This window comes from Neodiprion virginianus, chromosome 4 (assembly GCF_021901495.1).
Source record: "Neodiprion virginianus isolate iyNeoVirg1 chromosome 4, iyNeoVirg1.1, whole genome shotgun sequence".
Classification (NCBI taxonomy): domain Eukaryota; kingdom Metazoa; phylum Arthropoda; class Insecta; order Hymenoptera; family Diprionidae; genus Neodiprion; species Neodiprion virginianus.
In genome coordinates this window covers 37,405,790-37,427,576 of record NC_060880.1, presented here as the reverse complement: position 1 = coordinate 37,427,576, position 21,787 = coordinate 37,405,790, and the positions used below count along the sequence as shown (strand labels likewise).

The window sequence follows — 21,787 nt, the reverse complement described above, 5'->3', positions numbered from 1 at the left end:
TCAACGGGTTTCTAAAAGAAAAGTGAAACGCGTACAGTATGAAAGTTCAATTTTACTTTGACCATTATCACCGCGTTTGTTCTAAATTGAAAAAAAAAACGAATACGACGCATTGAACCAATAATGAATGCGGAGTGCTTTTAGGAACACGCGATATCAACAGCCGCCGATAACTTTCTACGAAGGGGAATCCTTAAACTCGGAATCAGGCAAGATGAAATTTTTATCGCTGAAATTCCGTGATGGATATATATGAAAATGAAAGAAATCAGTATGAGAGTCGTTTTGATGCGAGTCACCTTAACTTGCGTTAGGAAAGTGCTTATAATATTTAAGTACGTGCGTCGTTTATTTTTTTCTTTTTTCGATGTCCGATCCGCTATTGACCTTCCATTTCGTATGTACGTATGTGAAATTTGTCTTCTTTCGTTATTAATTCGCGTCTTTTCTACCACGTGAGTAAACTTTGCGCAAAGTGTAGGTACATATTTACAATTATAAGCTGTATGGATAATGTACACGTGTATGTATATCTATATACACCGTGTATCGATAAATATGCATCGTGACCCCGACCCCTGACCCGAAAAATAAAAATACCGACCTTGAGTTGAATGTGTCTGGCTCTCTGCTCGATGGCACGTTGAAGCGCTGTCCTTGGGTCGTCCTTGAAGGATTCCTCCCGTATTCTCTCGGCCTCCTTTCTCGAGGCTGCCTCCCGCTGTTTTTCGAGTGCTCGTTGAAGCTCGCTTTTTTGATTCAGTATGTTCTTACCCCTGTTTGAATATTGGGCAAAAACATTTCACTCAAAGGAATTTCAGAATCAATTTAAGCCATTCTATAATGTATATTATGTAATACATATATATTCCACGACTACTCGGAGTGTTTCGTTCACACTAAGGAACATTCCAAGATTTCTCTCTCTCTCTCTCTCTATCTATCTATCTATTTCAAGAACAATAAAAAGTTCAGCGTTGAAAGGACCCTTTGAACTTGAAGTGAAACGAGATTTCAGTGTCCGTCATAGTTACTGGAAAATAATCATTCCGTCATTAATTTTTCCCTTCTGATATCAGCAAACACTTTCTGAAAAACCCGCTGTTATAATTACATTCCTCTATATCTTTGTCCTTTCCACACCCTGAATTTTAACGCGTAATGATAAATATGCATTTTATAAGTATAATCGAAGTCAGTGCAGAAACTTTCCTGTTCATCTTCCTTATCTCGTTCTTATACACCGCTAGTGTAACGCCATATACGGCGTGACAGAATTTCTACATACATATACATAAATGCACGCCTGTACATAATGTAATCTACACATATACATAAGTCCAGAGATGACGTACATCCATAAAGCAAACAGAATAACGCAACCCACCGAACGGAAGGCAACGCTCCAGCTGTGCTGATAATACGTTAAGTATACTATAACATTATAAATGTATACAGATGGATATATACATATATACCTATATATGCACAAGAATTATAAACTCGCGATTCATCCGGACTAAAACAATATTATCACTATATACGCACGTATAATTATTTCATTCGCACCAAGTATAATAAGTTGCTAAATACCTGAAGCACGTAACATCCTAATACGAGTTATGTGGGTATATTACAATACACACACGCGCACTGATCGTTACGCAATCCGCGTTTATTATTATGCGATACATAACACACTATTATACCTCTACGTATTGTATAAATCAGGAATTATGCTCCTTCTCGTACAATACTCACACTCTCTGGTTGAACAGCAATTCTCGGTGAAGGTCCTTGTGGTTCATCGAGCCGATGTAGGGGTTGTTCGGCTTTCGCGGCAAGATAAGACCGTCTGGTCCCATGTGGGGGGCTGGCGGAGGCGGCGGAACGCCGAGGACCGGAGCCATGTCCTTGCCTGAAAAGCACAACGGAGTAATGATTTGAAATTATAGATAACACAACAACGTCTCATCTTATCTATCCCTATATGCTATAAAAATAATAATAATGTACAGGTGTATTCTTCTTATATCATGTATCTTATATTCTTCTCCGTTCTCGCGATGGAAATATCTTCATATATAGGCGAGGCCTCGACAATCGACTCGGAAAACCGTCTAATTGTCACGTGTTCTGCCCCCCCTTAACTTTTTTCTTTGTATCTCGCGTAACAAAAGGTTGTGCAAATTTATCCCGATTCATGACACGTATATAACAATCATTTAACAAGGTATGACATAATCGCATAAATAGCAGGAAGAACCGACCGACAATCTCCGTGAATCGAACACCGCGCACGCCTTGTTTCGTATCTTTGATTCTCTCTCTCTCTCTCTCATTCTTATAAATATATAGATATACGGTATATATATATATATAACGTATTCTGATGTAAATTCGTTATCAGAGTAAAACATAAGTATTAGAAAATTCGCCACATGTAACTGTCTTTCGGAAGGCGAATGAATGAAGAGGAATACTTCTTTTCTCATTTTTGTTCTTTTATCAAGATAACAATAACGGCACGTTTAATTATTTCATCGTGCGTGTGACAGTGAAATTTTCGAGATTGTTTTATTATACCCTCCAAATACGCTATCCGCGATTTAACCGTTCCTTGTTCGCACATTTTACAGTACTGAAGTAAAATATACTCGGACGACTTGCCTGTCGCGCTCTCAGCTATGACGGCCGAGAATCAAAGAGCTATATACACGTGGCTATATATTTATCACGCTGATAGGGCTTCGCGTACCCTAATTAGATCAGCTTATTGCCCTGCGAGTCAAGGCAAACCGAATATATAATCATGGTGTTTGTATAAAAAGTTGTACCTTTTTTTATTACTACTATTCTTGTTCTTATTATTTATTTATTTATTATCTCTCACTAGTTGTAACTTCAGTTGAGAAAGACTTTACAGGCACGTATGTTATACGCGTTTAATATCACGTAGCAATTATAACAGTCTCGTAGACACACTTGTTAGGGAAAAAAAAGATGTAACAAGTTTTTCGTATCACCAGACCGCGAGTTTACGATATACGGTTTTTTCCTCACGCTTTTTACTACGCGTAGTGAGTTTGATAAGCCGCGTAGTGGAATATACGAAATATGAGGTCAAAAAGAGCGGAATTGGGTGCGTTAAACTAGGTCAGGATTTGTGGATCGCGTTCCAGATACCCAACCCATCCAGTTCAGGGTTTGGTCGTTCTATTTCGGTCCTCCGACAGCTTACTTTACTCGTTTATATCACGTTGTTTTGCCACCAACAGGTATGTGCACGTGGTTAATAATAGCCGGCGACAAACTTTGTCGCGTGATGGATGGATGGATGGCCAATTTCTACGTGAGTACGAGGAAATGGAAAAATTAATTCACACGCAAGGTTCGAAAAAAGTGTCGAACGATATTTGAAAGAAATATACAAGATTCACATAATTATTCATGCATTAATTAACGTGATTTTTCACTAGACTGAAATTAGTACAATATTTACGCGAGTAAGAAAATACTGTCAAAAATATTATAATTCTCCTGAGTTTACTGGAACGACTTCGAAGGAATTGCGTTTGGAAAATTTGAGGACACACGTTTTTATTCATTTATAAAATTTAACGAGCACTTGTAGACAGTCTCGAATTAGTTGCGAAATAACGATTATACCTAAAAACGCATCGTTACGTTATCTTAATTCCTAACGAATTTTAACTCGATTGATGGAGCTGCACCGTAGGATGATAATAATATTATATGTAGGTCGTGTATATATACGTATTACATACCTACTTAAAAACATGCAAGTTCGCGTGACTTCACTCGATTCCGAAATTGACGATTATAATCGATAATCACGACTTCGAGTATATAATATACGGAATTCGCCAAACGACCATGGTCAATCTGAAAATAGCAGAAAGTAATTCGCATCGTGACGCGACATATTTTTTCACGACTCGCTATCTTCGCACGTGGTTTAAAAATTTTTGTTTACACACCTGTGTGTTACGTAATTAATTAAACTTCGTATACGTCGTCTTCAAAATTGAATTTCAACAAAATTTTTTAACTTTCTTACAGTATTTAACGTCTATAAATATAACAATATATATATATTTATTTCGTGCAAGAATTTAAAAGCTTGCAGTGATGAATTGGAGTATTAAATTCTCTCCGTATCTTTCTCAATAAAAAAAAAAAAAAAAAATTACATACCGCGCGTTGTGAGATTTGAATCATTACAATTCTGCGAAAATGAAAATCCCTTGGATAATGAGGGTGGAATTACGCATTTCGAAACGGCGTTAAACGTCGACCGCTTTTGTTCGAAGGTTTATAAAACGTCGGTATATTCCGTACGGTCAGATTGAAAAAAAAAAAAAAAATACCACCGCAAAGCAGAGTTGAGAGCTCTGCGGTATGATACGTACCTACGAGTAAACCGCAGGCAGCATCTGTTAAGCTGTGCTGGCATTCGAAGCGTCATTATTTCATGGCGTTTAAATACCGACCGTTAAACTGCAGCGAGAGGAAGGTAATTCCGTCACGCGTATTATGATATTAGTAGAATAAAAAGACAAACGTTTTAATCGGGTTCAAATTAGAGAGAGTGTGAGAGAGAGAGAGATAGATAGATTAAGATTTAGATTCCCCAACTAAAGAATTGCAGAGAAGACTTAAACAAGCCTATAAGTACAATTTTGTCATAAAAAAAAAAAAATTAGAAAACATTGCGAACACAATGGTAAAAATGATTGTAAATTTACTACGCATTTACTGTACGAAAGAGTTGCAGATTTACAAATTCGGTGCATCGGCGTAAATTACTATGTATTTGTCTTATATCTACAATGAAAATTTTCGATTTTACTAAAATTCATAAAAAAAAAAAAAAAAAACATAAACAAGTAATTTCAATAGTCTAAATTGTGTAGTAAATATATCGTATGGTGAATTCGGTGTTTCGCATCCCAATAAGATTTCCGATACGGCGAAGGAAGTTTCCGTGCGAAAATTTTTCTTTTTTTTTTTTTCTTCCTTTTGCTTTTACACGGGCACTTTTATGCAGCCTTTTGTTGATCCTCCTCTTCAATTGATCAAATTACATCCCGTATCCCAGTATCTCGGGGCGATATATATTGGCGTGGGTAAATATTACCAAGCTTGGACCACCGACCGTCATCAATGTCACCATACACATTGCATGGGGGTGTAAGTACCGTAATTGAGGCTTCCGTTTAGACGTACGAGCTATAGCGCTAATTTATGCACCCACTTTCTAAACCCGTGCAGCACTCGCTTCGTGCAGCGCGTTGCATTCGTTCGATCGTTGAATGAGGGACCGTTTTCTATTTGTTTCATATTTTTTTTTTTTTTTTCATTCATTTATTTATTTTTTTTTCTTCTTCTTTTCTTTTCTCGTCAGGGTTGACGAACGATACCGTCAGAGAAAATAAGAAAATTTGAAAGATACGATTTATAAAACTGTACGACAATTAATCGGATTAATTGATGCTCGATACTTGTTCAAATAAAGTATAATATTCGGTGTAATTACAGCATCGAATGTACGCGTTTAATCGGAAAAAAAGGAGAAAAAGATGAGACCTTTCTGATCGGCGATTTGAATCGTAAAACCCTGCTTGCAGCCAGCATGAAATCGTTCTTATAACCATTAATTGTGTTGTATCTTCGGCAGGCTTTGGCTCGTACCGACTTTTTTACGACGAGACGGGAACATGTCGACTAATTTCACGATAATAACGTTCTCTGTGCCTATAATATAACATAATATAATATAATATAATTCTTCTTATCTTGCCTCCATTTCTTTGTTTTATGTGATTTTTATTATCGTGATTAGTATTGGTGTTATTATTATTATTATTATTATTATTATTGTTGTTATTAGTATTAGTAGTAGTAGTAGTAGTGGTATAGATACTTCAAATTATGCATGAATGATTAAGCAATAAATATAGATACTCGTGTAATATAATATCAAATTTTAATACAACGATTTTCTGTGCATTGTAATTAGTTTTATTCGTACCGATTTTATTGAAAATTCTAACTGATTTAGCATGACATTTATCACCGGGCTTAATTATGTGTATATATTTATATTTAAATACCGCTTTGCGTTATATTAAATTATGAAAATTGAATAGTTTCAAATACAGGATACAGGATGGAAATATAATCGATCATCTCGAAATATCCGTTACCCATGCAAAGTTTTCGAACGGTTCAATTTACGACATTGTGCAGTTAATAACGAGTTTGTACACTTTCCCCGGGTTCACCTAGTCGTTCAGCTGTATCCTATACCGTAAATATAAAATACGTAGCTACGCACTCGATACTCACACGTTCATGCGATGAGCAATACACACACACACACACACACAGAGAAAATCCGTTGAAAACAATCCTGGGAAATCTCTTTTCTCAGCGGGCGCCGGGAAAGAGAAAGACAAAGATAGAAAGGGAGAGAGAGAGAGAGAGAGAGAGAGAAAGGAAGAGAAAGAAAGAGTTTGGCTCGTTGTCAATTTAAAAAAACGATGCGTCGTACGTCAGAATGTGTCACAGATTTTTCTTCAAGAAGATAAAGGATTTTTTGTTTTCTGATTAGAAACAAAGTGAAAGAAAATTGTGAAAGACTGCAAGGTTGAGAAAATATTTACGGAAGGTACGATTTAGTAATATCTATTAGAATGTGTGGAAAATTGATTTGAATCCTTTCGAAATTTCCAACGTATGTAGGAATATATTTCTTTGACAAATGTATTTACAATGCGCGCCGAGTTTCTATAATATTAGCAAAAAGATATTATACCGATTAGTTCGCTTGTGGATTCAACAGTTTATTTATTTATATACATATGTACATACATTCAATTTAAACTTAGAAATTATTCTTCCGGTAAAAATTTTTCTTGCAGCGAATTCACCGCATGTAGGAAATAAAACCCTTTTAATTTCGACGTGTATAACGATAAGATATTGGAACGAAAATCAATATCGTGCAAGATGGGTTCATTGGGACTTGGTGCTGAAAATAATTCGTGATTTGAATATAATTAATACCGTAAATGGAAATAAGGTGGATAAAGAAAACCAAAAAACAAAAAAAAACTAGGAGTGACACCGTTATTAAGGAACCGTAAGAATTGGGCGTGTCACAGCTATCACGTATGCGTATAAAGAGCTCATCGAATCGCGAGAGACATTTTTTATAACGAATGTAAAGTACGTACATGTATGCATGTATGTACGCACAACACGTGTATATGAGGCATTCCGCGTCAAACTTTTTTTTTTAATTTTCGCCGCAGCGTAGAGTGTACAAAAAAAAAAAAAATGAATACGAAAATTTGGTTTTTGTGTTTTTCGGAGCAACAAAAATCAAATCCGTGACTCGAAATAATTATAAACTCAGTGAAAGACGTTTTTTCTTGTACGCTTCGCATGATACTTAAAAATAGATAAAATCACCAATGACGAGGATCAAGCGTGTATCGGTTTGGTGTGGAATACCTCACGTATAAGCGGCATAGATAATCATAGCGGTACGTGATCTCTAGTCGGTATATATGACTGATGAAAGGTTGATTGCGTACTCGAAGGGTCACCGGAAAATGATAACTCGAGCGCTCTTGAAAGATACAGCAGACTCATCTAACTCAAAGATGGTTTATCACGTGTGTATATTTATACGATGTATCTGTAATACGAAGACTGACAGATATAAGACAGAATAACAGTCGGTACATCATCATATTCTATACGATAATTAATGAAATTTACGCCAGTCAACGAAGCGAAACGCAATTTTCGTCTTATTTGCGTATGTATAGGTATATATGTATGCATATATGTGTATGTATATGTATGTACGTATGCATGTGTAACGCAGACGTTAACTTACGACGTCTAAACTCGTACGTTATACTGTCAGAGAAAATGGTAATCGGCTCAATGCTCAGATAACTGCTATACGACGCAGTTGCATCTCTTGAAAGACGGTAATTAGTCGAAATTTTTCTTTGAAACATTCTTTCTTTATTCGTATTATAAAGTAATCTGAACACTGTTTTAATTATTTTAATTATTTTAATTGAATTTATTGTATTTCGTCATAGTTGATTGTGAAAAAAAATGACACCCGATCCATAACAGAAAATACTACAAACTGTTTATAAAAATCTGTAAAGTATAATGAATAATACGATATATGATACATTCTTAGTTATCGTACAATATGCAGAGTGAGAGAAACTCGACGAAGAATCGAGCGGTTTTTGTCGAGTGAGAAAAAATGAATATTGAACAAGTTATAAGAACCGAGTGGAAGAATAATGAGGTCGTAAAGTTCATCGGGCACCAGTTAAATATTCGCAATATTAAAAGCTGCGCTTAACGCGACCGACGAAGAATGCGGAGAATTATATGCTGGCTCGTAAAAAGCTTCTCTGCAATGTCTCTCTGCCTCTTGTTTTACATTTTGTACCTACGAGTGCTCGTTACAACATATAATATTATAATATGTAATGCATCGTTTGTCAGAAGTGCGGGAAGAAACTGCATTATAAGAGAATTTAAGATATGATGGTGATGAAAATTTTTTTTTTTTTTCAAAACATCCTATGAAATAATATTCTACATATATTGAGCAGTTTTTTATTACACTAGTGGTATATTACATAATACATAATCAAAAGTATAATTACATTATTGGGTTGAAATCTGTTGTGAGGATTAGTCAAAAATCGTGGTGTTAAACTAGCCTATGAATTTCTTGATCTATGATCCTTACTGTCAATTATCTAGGTATTTTCAGATCAAAGTGTACCGATGTTTGATCGAATTTTTTCCGATCGATTATTATTTGTTGCTGAAAAATGATGAGGATAAAAAACGAAAAGAAAATAGACGAACGTACAGGTTGTCCCCTTGCCAATATTACACAGATTTATATCTTTTTACGCAAAGACGATGAAAAATCATTACACGCGATAGTTGTAATAATTTATGGTCTTGAATCTGCGGAGAGGTGGGAAAAGCGAGAGAGAGGCGAAGTTCTAGCAATTCCGGGCGCGAATTGTAATTACCGTATAATCCAATTACAAAACTATCGAGACTGTAGGAACCGCTCGACGGGGTTTTCGTTTTATATAAATTGCCTCAGTACTGCAGCAACGACGGCGATGCCGAGAATCGACTTTCCTGACGTCATTGTGGCTGCGACGAGAAGACGAGAGACGTGCTCAGAGCTCGGGAACGGAAAGAGAAATACTGCAATTTAGGTTTACGAGATGAAAGTGAAATTCGTTCGTCCGCCGGTCTGTCTGTATAGGTGCCTGTAAGCGCTTCTAATCTCCTCTCCGTCTCCCAGCGACCTGACGCGAATCGATTGATGTACGTAAAACGTTGAGAAAAACCAACATTCAATTCCCCGTGAATAACGATCGCAAATGCGAAATCACTCGGCCTTCTATATAGCCTGTGATAATTACTCTGCAGCTGCTGCTCGACTTGCCGCCGTTGAGACGTAGAATTTTATAATACGCGTACCTTAAAATTCCTCCACTGTAAAGTATGGAGGAGAAAAACGGAAGTGAAAATTAATCGAATTAACACCAGCTGCGTATATTTAATATGTTTCAAGCAGAAATTACTTATTTTGCTGCACAGGTATATAATTCAAGTGGAAAAAAAGTGTCACTAATTATTAAGAACCGTACGATAAAAGAATATGTACATATATTATATCTATATAACTACAGCTGAAATAAACGTTTTGTTTTTTTTTTTTTTTTATTCTATAATATAATCGAATTTGTACATTTTCATTCCACCCCTGGAAGTTTTCGGTGACGAATTTTACACTTGACCTAATTTTCGTGCATTTGTATACGGATGTTTATAAAGGGGATGATACGCTGTGTATAATAACGAGTTGAATTTGGTAAATGCAGAGAAAACAGATGCGGAAAAGATGATTTTTTCGTCTCGTATTCGGGAAGAAAAAAAAAAAAAAAAAAAAAGGTAAATAAATTTGAAAATTACGCGTACAAGCTGCGATTGTGAGTGTATCAATTTTATATACGAATAAATAATATCTACCAATGTATCAAGCGCTTTCTCGAAATAGTGTACGTATTCATAACCGTTCCCAGCAAGCAACGGGATTTTTTTCTCTCTCGATTTTACAGTAAGTAAAATATACAAAAATATGAACGGAGTTCGGCAAGCCGGTGGGTAAGAGTTTATTAATAAAAAAATCAGGTATGTAGAGGGCTAAGGACACGAGCCACGAGTCGCGGTCTTCATTAAACGTGATGAGTTTATAATTAGAGAGGACAATCTTCGCGTCGAGACCGCGATCGTAATTATGCGTTTTATTCAATTAGCGTGTCAGAATCGTGAATTGCGGTGTAGTCAATGCCCACCTGAACGTTAATTACCAAACACATGTAGGAGTATTCACGTACATATGTATTCAAGTATCAATCGTATTATCTGGGTGCAATGCAAGAAACTGCACCGCGAAAGAGTGAAAACAATGTTATATAGCATTCCGAAAATTTACAATTGACAATCAATCATCGAGAATTTAAACGAGTCCGTTGAAGATTTTTATTTTTATTTCATTTTGTTTCTCTTCTTTTTATTCGCAACTTTCACACGGAAACATCGTTTAGTGTAAGATTTGTAATTTCAAATGTATTATGCAGCTCTGATACATCTTCAATCTGACACTCTTTAAATCTTTATACTCAAGTCTATCCTCCGACTGAGTTTTTGATCCGCTAATTTTTTTTCTACTGCTTTATTAAACCGTTTCGTTATACATAATCAGCGGTGAAATTTCAAGCGATTTAATTTATAGTCGTAGAATTTGATTAATCTCGATACGTTGAGAGGTGTTTCACTTGTGCATACATTATACTTTCTTTGTAAAATTTGATGTGAAAAAAAAAAATAATAATAATAATCATAAACATTATACTTTTTTTCTTTAATCTTTTTCAAGATCGGTATCGTAATTCACCGGACAATCGGAGCAAAGCAATTTTTCGTAAAAGATGAATAACCTTGATGATAATAGAAAATGTTGTGGCTGGTTTTTAATCTCGGAAATTAGTGCAAGAATGAAATAATTTGCAGCTCATGTACCAACAAAATAACATTGTAAGAAAAACGAAAAAATATCCTTATTGCAGCGGAAGTTTTCCGTGAAACTAAACGATCAACGCTGCAACAGTTATACATGGAATAATATTCCATAATGCGTTAACCTTATGTCTAACTTGTTTTCTGTCCGAAACAAAATGCGAGTTCGATTCTACATAGGAATTATGTGACAGCGAGTGGAGATTCAGCCGACGTGAGATAATCGGGAGTCATACTCACATAATTCGCATAGAATCGGAACTCGGATTTTGTTTCGGGCCGAAAACAAGTTAGACGCAAGGTTAAAGGACTAATGAATATTACTGTATATACATATCACGCAGCCTGCGACAAGTTTCACAGAATACTCCCGTTATATTGCGATAAAATAACAATAACAACGATTAATGCGTTCAACACGTATTATTGTTCATGTAATAAGAGTGAAGCATAACCCTCTGTGGCGGGTGGCGGTGGCTGATAATTGGCGTGGAAAAACTGTCTACGAGACGGGGGGAATTACTATAGACATGGAGAGAGAGAGAGAGAGAGAGAGCGAGAGATTGATGGTGACGGTGCAGGAAAGGGACGAAGGTCCCTCGACCCGTGAAGGAAACGAATGAACATCGGTTGTTATCGCTGTGTAGTTCTTACAAGCTCCGCATGAGCGTGCGCTGTGTGTCATAAACAATTAAACCCAATGCACGTATAACATGTATAAATACAGTTTAAGCCTGAAGTTTAATTGACGAAAATTAGAAGAGCCTTAAATAACACATGTACAATACACTTACGTATGTCCCTGGATTATAAAATCCAGTAGCTGTTGTCAGAGATGCAAGGATGCATGGGAGGCGGTTATGGGAGGAATGAAGAAGGATTATCGCATTATGAAACGTATTTATTATCACATGCCTGACTGACTCACCGTTTGTCACTCTGCTCGTACCGCTGGTGCAGCTGTCAGACTCGTTTGTCGTCGTACCGTTAAAAACCACCTGTAACAAGTTCGAGAGAGAACTATATATAGATATCACACACACACACACACGTATATATATATATATATATATATATATATATATATATATATATATATATATATATATATATATATATATATATATATATATATATATATATATATATATATAACACATGTATGCAATGCTTGCGGAGAAAATTATACATGCGGTGGGGAAAATCGTTAACTTGTATCATATCTAAAAGAAAGAAAAAAAAAAAGAAAATAAAACAAAACCAGAAAGAGAGGATATTTATATTCTAATCGCGACTTCCGTGACCGCGCTGCGCAGACCTGCATACCTGCGATGCCATGCCCATCAACTGATGTTTATATGTGTCAAGTATGCCAGTGAAAATAACGGGTTTGTTTAAAATAAGACAAGAGAGCGAGAAAGAGAAAAAAAAGAAATTAAAACCGCGCGAGCACACAAAACGCGTTTCCTCCTAAATGTTATTGCGTCTTTATATCGCAAATTGATTGTTTTTTGTTGTGTTTTTTTTCCATTATTTCCGCTTGTACTTGCATCACTTTTTTTTTTAAATCCATCTTTTCTTTATTGTTGATTTCAGTTTGTTTCTTTTTTTCTTTTTTTTTTTTTTATTCCGTTTAATATCTTTCACTATATCGCAGGAACTGAAAAGGTTGTCATATAGAAGTTAGTAACGTTATCGTAACAATTAATGCTGAGGAAAAAACGTTATTTCGCCATTTTGCAATTGTGTGAAATTCAGTAAAACTTAACAAAACGAAACATACTCATAATTTGAAATCTTAGTTGATTAAAAATCATTGTAAGATTGCGAAACTAGTAATTTTTTGTTCCCCAATCTTTCGTTACCATAACGTTACTAACTTCAACCTCGTAAAAGGTTCATCAATTATGTAAAATCGTACAGGTACGTTATTTGTCGATTTATTTTTTTAGTTGACAAACTAATCTGTATGAAAGAGAAATTTTCAACGTAGGAAAAATTATAATTCTTACAATTAGTGAGATTGTTTCTTTGCAGTATGAAACAAGTCAGCTCGGACCGCAGATAAACAGTGAAATATATATATACATATATATATATATATATATGTGTGTATACACGTATGAAACGTAAAATACACATTCGTTGCACGATGAAAGACGCCGGACCACGTGGGCATGCGTATGTAAGAGTTGTATATAAACCGTTTTTCAGAACATTAATTTTCCCTCGAGTTTACGTACCTATAATAAACGGCTTATAGACTATTTTTTTCTTTTTTATACACATCTATAATAGGATACAAGATGTAGAAAGATGTACGCGTATAATAATTCTTGTCAAGATTTTCTATTAAATTGGCAAGTAGCAAAACTTCAAAATGAAAGTAAAAAATTTTTGGAAAGTGTAAAAAACTGATCGATCACGTGGTGGTGATTATATTTCGGAACACGGAATTATCATTATTTCTTAATTTTTCATGACAACTGTCGTAAGTCATCGGGATTCAGCAAACAGCAAAGACTAAGATTGATTATTATTATTATAATTATTATTATTATTATATGCTTTCTGAAAATCATTCCAATCTGTCACAGATTACTACCGCGGACATTGGTGAGAGTTAAACGGAAACGAATTAGTCACCAATTTTCAGAAGGACGAGCCGATTGTCGCATGTCGTAACGTTTTAAGTCATTATATAGCCGATGCCTGATTTCAATTAGTTACGCAGTTACTCTGAATCTTCGAGAAATGGAAGCATTTATCGCTTGAATAGATTATTTTCCCAAAATATAAATTATATAAATACCTCTTACAAAAATGTAAAATAAAACGTCTTCTCTGCTTCTTCCTTATCGACAACGCCTTTCGAGTACATAAATATTACAAAGATTCCCAAGCTTGAAATTGTATCTATTGATTATCACGTAAAAAATATCATCTCAATATAACTTGTACCGATTATAATCGGTAGATTAAATCTCGAATTTCCCAAATCTTTGTAAATTAACAAAACTTGCATTTTGTTTCAGGAATCAACTATACATAGCGCACATCGTGCAACATAAATCTCTCCAATTTTCTCCCATCAGTCAAAATCTCACGAACACAAACTGCAGAGATACGGAGTCGTCTTAATGGAAAGATATTGTACATGTACAACTGCACACGAGAATGTAAACATGAAGATGAAATATGACGAAGAAGAAGAAGAAGAAGAAGAAGAAGAAGAAAAAACGAAAGTGTTGATCAATGATGAATTCACTTTCTTCGAGATATAGACGACGATGTAATTGAGAACAAAACGGCGGGAGTGGGGAGGGGAGGGAGAAAAATAATTTAAAAAAAAAAGGAACAAAATGAAAAGAAATATATAAAATGAAGAAAGAAACTTGAAAGATGAGACCGGGAATCAAGCCCAGTAAACAACCGGCTCTGCGGATCGGATGAGGACTTAATTTGAAACTAATGAATCCTATGGCTGCACGCTGAGCATCAGCTCTCTGTGAGATAAGATATGCATGGTCATTTAGCGCCTCAAGTATACCTATTGTATATACGTAGTATTTTGTAAATACATATATACAACATATATATACACAGTATACACATAGATACTCGGCTGTATCGGTATAACGGTACAAGTGTTGCTTTCCCTTCGTGAAAGGAAAATAGATTATAGATATGTGTGAGTGTCTGTATTTCTGTATGTGTTTAGATGTACGTACAAATTGACAGAACAGCCGGAATTTTGTCGCTTTGACAGCTGCACGCTAATGTCTATCTAGTATTAAAACGTAGTATAACGTACAAGTTGTCACGCATTGCGTTGCACGCACTATATGTATGTGCATAATATGCATTATCTGTGATACGTATGTATACTTTGGGACAATCAATTTGAGACGGCTAATTTTTTACATTAGAGACAGTTACGTTGGCAATACAGAGAATCCTACAGCGCCATAGTCGGCCGAGCGCGAAACAAACTCAGTCTCAATAAACGTAACATAACCCATGACCGTCGAATCTAACCTTAGAATAACGCGGTGATAACGACTTGTTAGATTGACACGTATTTTAAGGTTAGATTCGACGGTCATGGGTTATGTTACGTTTATTGAGACTGAGTTTGTTTCGCGCTCGGCCGACGATGGCGCTGTAGGTTTCTCTGTATTGCCAACGTAACTGTCTCTAATGTAAAAAATTAGCCGTCTCAGATTCATTGTCCCCAAGTATACGTATCGTACACGTTGTAAATATGTTTGTTTTTTGATTTTTTTTTTCTTTTTAGCGGGAAATATCGTGAAACGAACGGTTCTCTCTCTCTCTTTCTCTTTATCTTCTTAGTTCTTTCTTACTGTCCTTCTTTCTTTCATGCGTGCACCGAACGCACGTGGATGTGGAGATGCATTATTATTACAACCCGCGCGAGTCTGGGGGGCCGAGTCTTGTGGCAATGCACGCCTGTAACGAACTGTATATTTATGTCACGGGATATCGTGTGCACTGCAGTCATGATGCGTGAATGTGCATACGAGCATTGTAATATGTAACTATAACTACTCTTAGCCCCGGAAGCAGGCAGGAAACTAACTAACGATTTGTTGTACGGAATAATCTTACTTGCGATAGGATAATTCAGGATGCGGTTATACCGACTTGTCGAATGTTCTAAATCCGTTGTATTCATTGACGTAATAACGTTCGTATTATACAGATTATAAATCCCGAGTACGATATACGTTGCACTTTCAATTATCGAAAACTTGGAACAGAATTATTTCTTCGTCGTTGAATAAGACAGAATTATATTTGTTTCTTCTTCTATTTTTTGGATTTGGAAATTAGAATTATAGCTGCAGACTTTTTTCGAGTTTTCGATTACTTGGCTCGTAGATTTTTTGTTATAAATTCTTGTTTTCTTTTTGTTAGAAATATGGGATGCAACGTAGGGATTGTATTACAGAGTTTTCAGATATTATAATCTATTATTCAAAAGGAATTACAATAATAAATAGATAACGCTATACTCGTGCGATTTCAGTGGCGTTCTCGAAACGGACCGGCGATTTGTTTTCGCTGACAAATCAGAGTCTCGAATGTTGCTGCTGCAGCTTTTTATAGCTGAAAGAAATATTGTGAAATAAACAAATAATAATTTTTCCCCGTAAATAACTAATGTTCGTGATGATATTTTAATAGACTATCGTTCATCTGATATTTCAATCATTGCACCTATTAACCGTCATTAATTTATCTTCAAAGAGAAAGTATCTATGCAATTAATACAATTGATTGACGAACAAAGCAATTTCTTTAGCGGAGAATTACGGTTTTTCAGTGTTTCAGTAAATTTGTACACTCGATCGTAGAATCTTTAATTCGGTAGGTATAATGGATTAAAACCTAGGTTAAAATCTGAAACGTCACAAATACATCGTCATACTAATATTTTCCGTTATATACGATTGAAGAATTGAAGTTTTGAAAATGATGATGATCGATCGTAAATGCAGTTTTTTTTTTTCCTTTTTCTATCCAACGAGTTAGTTTTCCTATTTTCGTTTTTACATAAATACTGTAAATAATATACGAATCTTGTACAACGGATTGCGAATGGAAAATTTTCAATGATTTTTATATCGATAGTTTGTGAAGTAAACTTTCCATCAAACCAGTTGGGCTTGATAATTATGTAAAAATATCGAAGAAACGGAAAACTTAGAAAAAACAACAACACCAATTAGGCAAAATTGTACTTTCTCTCCGTTGCTGTAAACAAAACCGAACAAAGAAAAAGACAATGTGCTCACCAGCTATTTCACAGCATAATTATATTAACAATGAAGAATTTTCCGGTACAAAAAACAACCAACGTCATATCCATACGTTTATATCTGTACTTATAGTACGGCTACTTCACAACACAATAATTGTTTTGCACAAAAATTTCGAAAGGTATGACTCGGTTTTCTTTTTTCTCTTTTCCACCTTTCTTCGTCGGGTGCGCAGCGTATACATATCAAGCGATCAAAGGGTGACGCGGAAATAATCCTACGGTTGCAGGGGTGAGATACGTGAGGGGGAGGCGTCCTTTGTCTTTTCAGTTTCGATATCAAACAATCTGCATGAATATTCTACAATATTTATCATGTCGACGTTAGTTTCGTTACTGTAACGATTCATGTTGATTAAAAACCGTTATTGCGACGATTTGAAAATTGTTTGAAATCCATATGATAAGAAAAGCCAGTACTCATGTTTTATAAATTTTAGTACCTTCAAAATCATTACAAAATTGAAGAAAACTGAATTTTCAACACAATCATCTCGTTACGATAACGATACTGATTCAATTTTTAAAATCTAACATTCAGCAATATCAAATTATATTCTTGTGCAACTCACGTTCGATGATATACGTCGAGTCGAAAGTAGAAAAATAAATGATCGAAATACGGAAAAACACTCCGAAAATCCAATTGTAAACGTTGTTCGTTGTAACTGGGCGTTTATTTTTTCTTACAATTTATCAAAACACCGCACGAAACGAGTATTAAAAAAAGCAAAATATAAGAACGAGGAAAAAAAAAAAAAAAGAAATGAAAAGAAAACAACGATGTACAAGTAACAAAAATTTCCTCGCGGTTCTTCTCCGCGAAGCTGTTTATAAAAAAAAAACTCTGAACAAGTTTAACGATGATTAAAATGTAACAACTACCGGACACGAGGATGATTCAAACTACCGTAACGCGAATAGACGGCCAGTCGACTGTCAACTGTCGAGGAAAAATCGTAGAAACGCAAGGCAACGCGACGCGACGCAACTCGCCACGCGACTCGCGGGTAACTCAGCGACTCGCAACTCGCAACTCGCGACTCAGCGACTCAGCGCGGTGAGCTTGACGCGGCTGCTTCAACCTTCTCCGGCTCAGCTTATCCGCCTCCCCCCCCACCTGCCGCCTTCTCCTGCAACGCGCTGCAAGCACTGGCTGCCCGTTCTTGATTCTGCTCTGCGCCGCTACGTAACTTCCCCCTCTCTGCCTTCACTGTTTAACCGACCGACCAACGTCGCGACGGCTGCACGGACCTGAAAGCGGTGATTCTTATCTGGTCGGGCGCGTCTGACGCGAACGGGACGCTACCACTTTTGAAAGTTTTTATTTATCTTGTTATTTAGTCTTATATTTATTTATAGATGGTGCGGTTTTCAGGTACAACTACGCAATTTCGGAACTTTTTTTCGCGGGAACAAGTTTGAAAAAGACTAATAAGTAAAAAAAAAAAAAAAATACAACGAATGTATGGAATTTGATTAAATTGAGTCGGGGAAAAAAGCGAGGAGATGTTAATATTTTGGAGCAAAAGAGAGAGAAAAGAAACGACGTTTCTTAATACCAGGGGCGTTAATTGTACGCGAAAATTGACCTAATGTTAGAATTATAGAAATTATTTGAAAGCTCGTTTGAAAGTTGTACATTTTATATCGAAAACCAGTAAAATGTCGGAATCAATTGAGACCGAATGGAATCATTAAAATTGTTAGAATTACCGAAGCCTTGAAGTTGTTTATACCATCTGAAATCTCTTGAAATCATAGAAATGCACTCGAATAATTACAGTCGACATGATATCTTATATGTCATCGATGAAACATCTTGCATTGCCATCTAGTTGTCAAGGTTTTAAAATCGTCAATATCATGAGTGAAATGAAATGTCAATTTTACAATCCTTGAAAAATATTATATTAGGTATAATTAAGGTATAAAATATCTGAAATCTCCGGTACTTATAATTAAAATCCCGTCAACTCGATGAATCCAATATTGAAATTATTCTAACTATTCGAAGTAACTTGGAAGGGATAACTCAGCATTGATTGTTAAATATAACTACGATGATTAACAACGGTACAATTGCTGTAATGAGTGTTACGGTTGAACACCGGCACCAGCCGATAATTCCTGATGGAAATAAGCAAATAACTAAGCGAATCGATTTTACCTTACAGCTATAATTATTATTCCGATAACGTAATTTTAATTCTAGCTTCTTTTCCACTTTTTCATCTTTCGGATACTCCTCGTGGAATACAATCAACTGGCTATAAATCAAAAATCAATTTACCACTCTGAGTATCTAAAATTATTATACGATACGTTTGATTTTTTTTTTTATCACTGCAGGCGTCGCGTACCGAATGCGTTTTATCAGCCGCTGATGATCACCGTTACAAAGTCCGTCACAATTATTGTCCGTTTTATTACGCGATCTCCAAGATCGTATCTGCAGCGATACGTTATTATATACACGTCACAATTAGCTGTCACGTTACAGTGGACTCCTCTCACAGAACTTGTCGGTGAATGCACATTTACAATTCGATCGGTATTATTCTTACAGCGAGTTACTTTCTACCGCGGGAGGAGTAGATAAGTCAAAATAAAACAAACTAGGATAGCCGAGAAGAGAAAGAAAAAAAACATTAGATATTAGACGGTATAGAGTGTAAAAAGCGATTAGCGAAACCAGCACGATGAATTACCTCATCAGACGTAACACTCGAAATAGTTTTCAGTTTCATCCTAATTAAGGAAGACGTGTAATATTAATTCTTCGTTTTAATTTCGTTTGTATTCTTTTTTTTTTTTTCTTTTTACAATCTGCTCAAATTACAACTACGTTAATTATCAATATAACGAGTATGACATTGAACGGGAATCACGCAAGGAGTTTTTAATCCGCGTTAATCTTACCGCTAACAATTTTTCCCGTATAGTGAAAAATACGTAAATACGCTATATTATACATATACGTACCCACATGTATTCCACATATTATTATTTTGGAAACGCATCGTTGCCTCTAAGCGAGGCCGTGCAGGCAATTACGCAAGGCGCATCAGGCTGCCGTGTGTGATGTTCTAGGTATAATAATAACCTCTATAATCTACGTATAATGCCAGATTAAATCATATTCAACTGGAATTGGCGAATACCCGTGAGTGAGAAAGAAATGGAAGATAAAAAATTAAATAAAGTAATAAATTAACGAAAAGTAAACGTGCGTGGTACGTGCGCAGGTATGATTGTAAAATGATCGACAGTTCAATTTAAAATCGTTAGAGGAATATATCGTGGCCAATTTACACAACACATCTACGTCCATGCTTGTAAATCCGTTTGTATGTGTATATATAAGAAATAATTAATGGAATTCTACATTTATTATACGGATAATTTCGTAATAAATTTTTTACCTTCTATGTATGGTAACGAATGAATTTATCGACATTTCGGATTTGGCTTGATTCACGATTATTATGTGCTAGTTTAGCGGAATCGTATCCCTGCAGTGATACAACGTGACACAATTCATAGTCTAGCCTGAAATTTAGAAAAGTGTCACCAAACTTGTTCTTTCAGCCTGATATCATGTATATTATACACATACACATACACATACATAGGTATATCATTCGTAAGACAAGCGAGTGAAAAAAATCATCCCGCGTTCCACAGCTGCTTTACATCCTTGTTACATATGCATGACCACGATACATTATCCCGTCAGAAAATCCTTACATGTATCTATCGTATAATTATACTGTACAATAATCACGTCAATTTTTCCCACAGACTTTTCGCCTGCAAAAGCTAAATTGTAAAGAAAAAGAGACAAGAGAGAGAGAGAGAATTATAGAACAAAGTTGGCGCGATAATTTCACTTCGTTTATGTATAGAAATAAAATATATGCTAAAATTACAATGTCAGAAACAATTTGACTCGAGGATGTTGACCTGAAGGATACCTGCGGTTCTCTGCAGTCAGAAAATCGCTACTTGAGTATACGTGTATAATATACTTTCACTCCCGTTTATAACTTCGTTATACCGGGGCAATCTGTTGAAACTTGAAAATCAACCGCGCATGCGCGAGTTTCATCGGCTGTTCCTGCAGGCTGACCATCCCGAGTTTCAGCTGTCGAACTGTTTTTGGCGGTGACGTAGTTGATACGAATTTTCGAGGTTAGAATCTCAAATAATTGCGGCAGCGACTCGGAAAGGTTTCGGAAGCATTTGTTATCGGGTCGGAAAGTTGATTCTTCAAAGAACGGTTGGAATTCAATGCTTACGCTCTTTGAAAATTCAAACCTAGGCATTTTGCGTAGGTTGGCCCGCCTGCATCGCTGACAAAAATATCGCTGAGGAAAGATTTGGCCGACCAATGAGATTTAATAATTTGGCGCATGCGCGGTTTATTTTCAAGTTTCAAGAGATTGTCCCGGTATGAAGGCAGACAACTTGATCAGGGACAGCGATTGCGGTTCGGTGGTTAGAAATTCCCCACAATTCATTCAACGGCGTACGAATTGCTAAATATTGGCTTTTTTTCCCATTTTCACATCGTTATAGCGAAGTGATATTTATATACGGTATCGCTGGAATTTTCTTTGAAGAAATTGATACGTATTGCTTACAGTCTTCTCGCTATCGTTGTATTTATAGAATATATCCATTAGTAATTATATCCTGAGATGTTGCAGAACACAGAGTGACGAAAGATCTCGCAACTCAAGCATGCAATTATTCACCGAA

At 35.8% G+C, this 21,787-nt stretch overlaps 1 protein-coding gene across 1 annotated transcript in view; it reads right to left on the bottom strand.

Annotated features, from left to right (window-relative positions):
- The window catches only part of LOC124304020 (uncharacterized), a 33,786-nt gene that overhangs the window by 3,788 nt on the left and 8,211 nt on the right, over positions 1-21,787 (bottom strand). Inside the window, exons 2-4 of the mRNA XM_046761942.1 lie at positions 12,110-12,179; positions 1,762-1,918; positions 605-776 (exon numbers count right to left, since the gene is read on the bottom strand). Of these exons, the coding sequence (XP_046617898.1) occupies positions 605-776; positions 1,762-1,918; positions 12,110-12,179 (399 nt within the window). The remainder of the gene's footprint in view (positions 1-604; positions 777-1,761; positions 1,919-12,109; positions 12,180-21,787) is intronic.